Source organism: Lipotes vexillifer, unplaced genomic scaffold (assembly GCF_000442215.2).
Source record: "Lipotes vexillifer unplaced genomic scaffold, Lipotes_vexillifer_v1.1 scaffold239, whole genome shotgun sequence".
NCBI classification, from domain to species: domain Eukaryota; kingdom Metazoa; phylum Chordata; class Mammalia; order Artiodactyla; family Lipotidae; genus Lipotes; species Lipotes vexillifer.
The window spans coordinates 1,883,464-1,889,360 of record NW_006769620.1 but is presented as its reverse complement, the minus strand read 5'-3'; the positions used below and the strand labels follow the sequence as shown (position 1 = coordinate 1,889,360).

The following is a 5,897-nucleotide window of genomic DNA, read 5'->3' as shown; positions in this document are numbered from 1 at the left end:
TGCCTTCGCCGCACAGCCCGAGGGGGGGGGGGTTGGCTGGCTGCGGTGTTCCCCCCCCCAACTCCCCCACCCCACCCCACCACGGCTCGGCCCTCCACGGGGCTTTGCTAAGAGAACCACAGGTGTGGCTCCAAATGAAACCGGTGCTGAGGGGGCTGGGGACCAAGAGGAAAGGCAGAATGCTTCTCTTCTCTCTTCCAGTTTGAATCTGACCCTTCAGCAAACCCGGCCTCCTCCCTCATTAATCATTGTCTCCTATCCTATGACAAAAAGGGGAAATGAAGTGCATGTCCTTCACAGATGCTACATCCCAACCAATCATACTCAGAAGAAAAGGTCAGCAAGAGCAGCCGCCAAAACAAACAAACAAACAAACAAACAGAAATGGCCCATTTGTATCCCCTAAGATGAAAGCATTTTAGGAACTTTGATTGGTAACAGTAAGATAAGTGAATACTGTTTATAGTGAATAGTTTTTGGAAATCATTTCATAATAAAAAGTGAAACATTAAATGTGAAGGGATTACTCGGTTTCTAGCAGCCCAAAAGGTACTATGTATGACATCACTAGGTCATATTTTTCAAAAAGGTGAAGCTAAAGGAACATACTTAACCACAGTATAAATGATTAAAGCACAAACCACTCACTACTCTTTTTTTTCTTTTTAAGGGGAATGTTTAGAAAGACTGATAACGTTTAAAAAAAATTACCAGTATTCTTAAAAACCGAGACCACTAAGAAAGCATTTAATTTCTTCCCATTACTCCTGCAATCCAAACCAATCGTATTTATGTTCTATTGTATATCAGAGCTGTTTCACAAGACAGGAGCTCAGAGGAGGCCACCGTCTCCACGTAGGGAAGAATTAATGGGGCAGCAGGACTTATCGGCCACTTCTTTTTGGTTTTTTTTTCGGCCACTTCTTTTACTGGAGAGGAAAAATAAATCCATTTTACCCAGGCCCTTCATCTGATGACCATCCATGACTACCCCACCTTCCCAAAAGAAGCCGTAACGGGGCCTCAGTGAATATCCAGCAGATTCTATCACTGCTCTGAGATGCTGTCACCTCTCACCTGGATTTACCTCTCTCCTGTTCACACACTGACAATCTATTCTCAATAAGCCTCAAGAAGAGAGTTGGAGCCCTGCGGCGGAGTCCAGGGAAGACAGGAGCCAGGGTGCTACTCACGTCGGTTTTCATACATGCTCCTGGACTGGGCCCAGATTTTAAAAGGATCTGGTTTTTTCTGCCCAGAGCTGTCAGTCTGATCTGGAGCCGGGGCCTCGGCGGGTGGGAACTCGGGTAGCACCTGTGTGCCGTGGCTGGGAGAGGCTGTGTGCAGGCTTCGGTGGCTGGCAGCACTGTGCTGGGAGCTATTCTGGCTGTCTTTTCTTTCCAATGGTTGCTGAAAGGAAGCGAGTGAGAGGGGCAAGAAGAGATTATTATTGGTTCCCGGAGTGGGTGTTTTCCATCAGCTTGTTTTTGTTCAGCACTTCTGCACACACATACATAAATTTATCAACAACATTTTGGCTTCCACCTTCGGCTCATGCTGAATGCAGGTAAATCCCCTGGGGACTGGCAGACAGATAGAGGGGTGGACCAGACAGAAGGACATCATGGTAAACCATACCGCTTTCAGGGCTGGAGCAGAAAACAAATCCAATTTTCATCACAGGTTCTCAGCTAAGTCACTGGGCTCATTTATTACGAGATGTACTCGTTTTAACATCTTCATTTTTAAACCAAACATGTGACACAGAATACCACGCGTGGTTTAAGTGGAAAGCTAGAATATCCGGAAGAAATACAATCAGGGCTAAAAATGCTCCTTGGGACTCCAGATTTTCCCTTTTTCAGTAGTAAAATACCCAACTTCTTGCTAAGGATTTACCATCAGTCCTGCTGGCCTGTAAGAAACATGGATCATATCTTTAAAAAATCATGCCTAGCATTATGTGTGCACTTGTACTTACAAGTATATAAAAAACTATTATCTGAAGAGCTTTCATAATTCTTAGTGAATCAATTTTGCAGACATCGCATTACACCTCTTGATCTCCTGATACTACTGTTGGTTGAAAACCAAGATCCAACTTTATATATGGGTTGACCTCGGGGGATCAGCCTTCTTAGATTTGCAACTTGTCCAAACTCCGAGTAGTAGTCAAAGGCAAAGAATTTCATTTCAATTTCAGCAGAATAAGTAGGAGGTTCCTGCTCCTTAAATTCTGCTCAGCTGAAGACCCCTCCCATTTTAGGAGATGTTCTTTGTCGGAAGGGCCATTGAATCAACAGCAAAATCTAGTCGGAGGAAAAATACTGCATGGGAAATAAAATAAGTTCAGCTCTTATTTTCTCCAGTGAAAGATGTGGTACGCCCAGGTGTTTAGTTCCCCCCATTCAAAAGAAAAATCCTGGAGTCCTGTCTCTCACACAACAGACGCCACGTCACTACACTTAACTGCTTCAGAGCATTGTAAAGGGGCATCTCCAGCCTGTCTTATAGATCCTGTAGAGCTTATGATTTTTGAGTAGTATATAAGATCTCTGACCTAGACATTCTAGTTCCCTAAAGCTCTTTATAGTGTCAAAATCTTGCCCTCAGTCTTGCAATCAGTCCTATCATACCGTTCTTCCTTATTCTCTCCCCCAGGTAGCCTCCATCTTCCATTCACATCTCCGTGGAAATTTCCAAGGTCCCATTCATTTACTTCTCAGGTCCCTCTACTCCTTCCCTTCCAGTCCTTGCTTTGAAATAAGCATTGAAGTAAGGCCAAGGAGGACAAAAACTTCATTTTCCCTTGACTGTTCAGATCACAGATCTGAAGACAGGTTTTAGCAAGGATTCAAAGTCGAAAATTGGGCATGTATTTCACGAAGGTAAGACAGACCCTTTAAACTTATACTTGATGTGCCTGTGGGAGAAACGTGAGGACCATATTCTAAACTAGCAAAGAGGTCTTGGGAACCACCTATATGAGGGGTTTAATTCACTCAGACTCAAGGGGACATCATACTCTGGGTGAAGAGGTCAGGAAAACACACCGATGTTTGGTCAGGGACAACCATCACCATTACCCCACATCACCAGCGCTCCCTTTTGAGGATCAAGGGCTCCACTCAGACTTGGATGGATCCGCATTCCGAAGACTTGGGACAGAACCTGGTTCTGCCAACTTCCAACAGGGTCCTCCCCAAGGTGAATTCGGCTCTCGGGGCCAGCTATCCCCTTTCTATTCCCTAAGAAGGTCAAAACCTGCCTTCTTGCTTCCCCTGGGGACATGCTGAAGATTTTCAGAGCCAGAAAAACATTAACGAAGGATACAATCCCCGTTCCCTTTTGCACGAGCGTGGGAATTTGTTTTCCTCTTCACCACGGTCTTTGTCAGGGTCTCCATTATAAACAAGCATGTGTAGTGTACACACCTCAGCATAAATAGAAAAAAAGATGGGTTCTGGGTGGGTTTTCTCCCTCTTATACTTTCCTGTACTGCCTACTTCTTATTTTTATAATGTACAGAGAATGTTTTTTATAATCAAGACCAAATGTAAAGCTGTTTTCATTTAGAAATGAACCTTGGTAAGGAGAATTAATGGGACTGTTACTTTCTATTTTTTTACATTTTGGTCATGTTTTGGGTCTGCTCTCCTCTTGGAAGGGCAGGAAGAAGGTATTTTAAAAGTGAAAGCAAATAATTCAACGGATGAAGGACCTCTGGATTAACCATGAGAGTTTCACCCCTCTGCAAATGACCACCCTCGCCGGGTTTTTCAGATGAGTAGCAAACGCTAGATGTGGGGTTGGTCCATTGACACTAAGTTCATTTCACGGTTAGAGTCGGTCTCTGACTGTGGAAGCTCCAGTCTCCTTCGTGCAGAGGTTCCTCTTCACAAAGCCTCACCAGGACCCTGTGAGCCGCACTGCGGGATTACCTGAGGGCAACCACACAATCTTCTTTTTCTTCCTTTCCTGGGGATACTCGGTAACCTCTTGAAATGTAACCTCTTCCAATCACTGCCTCTTCCTGAACAGGAGAGAAATACCTTACCGGCAACCCTGTCCCACTGAGAGAGTCTGGACCTTTCTCCAGCAGCGAATGCACAGGCGCTTTTACAGATACACCCACAAATGCAGGCACACAGACTCTGTATGTCACCTCAGGGGTTTCCAAGACCCTTCGATGGCTGTCCCAGTGTAACAAATCTGACACAGAGGACCTGGAAATCTCAAGTTTAAATGAAGAGACAGCTTCACCATAACCAAAGGGTGCAAATGAAATTTACCAGAAATGGCTTGGGCTGTTTAAAAACTTTTATCGCCTTTTCTCACCTTCCCCATAAAGGACGCATTTAGGTCCAATTTATCACAAGATGACAGATACAGTCTGGACAGTGTCTACAAAACTGCCTCTCCATCAAACTGCACCTCTGCATCCCCTTTGAATGCCATCTAAACTTTGCTCCTAAATTTGGAAGATAAAAGTACAGCAGCATCCTGAGAATATGCTCTAAAAACTTGGCCGTCACTAACCTATCACTAAATGGCATATCCTAACCCACCCTCACGGGCTTAACACATGAGCATCTGGAAACTTTTTGGATTTTTCCCTGATAAGACTTAACCTTGCTTTATGCTTCCTCTCGAGTTCAATTATGAAAATGACTTAATTTGAAAATACATTCTGTATTTAGTATCTTGGCACCTAAGCTTTTTGAAGCTATGTTCTGTGTGTGTAGAAAAGTTCAAAATATGCCTTTTTATTTTCTGAAAACACGTTAATTAGATATGACATTATCTTTTCTTTGGTTAGGGTCCAGAACTGTCCAGGAGAAAAGCCATGTTTATATAGCTCTCAGATTAAAAGTCACTTTGTATGCCTTTTCAGCAGTCTGGATTCCCTCCGAGAAGACTTGGGCCATGAGGACAAATTCACTTCTGAACACAGGATCTGACTTGCACCAAATGTGATAGTCTCTCACCTCATTTTTCTAGGTGAGAAACTGGCCCTCAAATAAGCATTAATAAAGATACACTTTCAAGTCTGTTAAAGTAATTCTATGCATGCTAAGAACATGGATAGCGCAATCCATCAATGATAGAACATCCAGAATAGCCCCTCTTAAGTAACCTGCAATACATTTATTCCCTCATCCAATAAATACATACTGATCACCTGCTATGAGCCAGATTCTGAAAAATACAATGTGTAAGTAAGAAAGAGATAGTACCTGAGAATTTGTACCTACATATCTAGGTGTGTGTGTGTGTGTGTGTGTGTGTGTGTGTGTGTGTGTGTATGTGTGGAGATGGAATATTAATCAAATTAATCAAATAATAATGACAACACACTGCAGTGTCCTTAAGGTAAGTAGTAAGGAGAAGCCTCCGGAAGAACATTCCATTAATGGAAACAGCATGTGCTAAGTCTGCAAAGCGAAAGTGAGCTTGGCCTGTTTGGAGAGGTAGCTAGTGTGGCCCAGCAGGGGGTGGCGTGGCTTGAGACGAACCTGGAGACCAAATAATGCAAGGGCCTTGTGGGCTACTTTAAGGAGTTTGGGTTTCACTCTTAGTTCTGGGGAGGAGGAATCCATTAGTGAATTTAAAGCAGGGATGTGCCAGGAGCCAACTTATTTCCAGAAAGTTTGGTTTGGCTACTGTCTGGAGAATAGGTTGATGTGGGTGGGAGTAAAACCAGAGAGCCAGTCAGGAAGCTACTGTGCAGACCAGGTGAGGGACCCGGGGTGGCTTATACAAGGGGAAAAGCTATGACAAGGGGGAGGGACAAGTAAAGTCAAAAGGTATTTTGGTGCCAGATATGATAGGCATTGCTGAAAGGCTGCATGGGGGCAGAGGAGGAAGAAGAAAAGGGGAAGGGGGAAGGGGGGATG

At 44.0% G+C, this 5,897-nt stretch overlaps 1 protein-coding gene across 1 annotated transcript in view; it reads right to left on the bottom strand.

The window, feature by feature from the left end:
* MAGI1 (membrane associated guanylate kinase, WW and PDZ domain containing 1) overlaps positions 1-5,897 on the bottom strand; it is a 627,906-nt gene that overhangs the window by 32,403 nt on the left and 589,606 nt on the right. Inside the window, 1 exon segment of the mRNA XM_007445682.1 lies at positions 1,194-1,410. Within this exon segment, the coding sequence (XP_007445744.1) occupies positions 1,194-1,410 (217 nt within the window).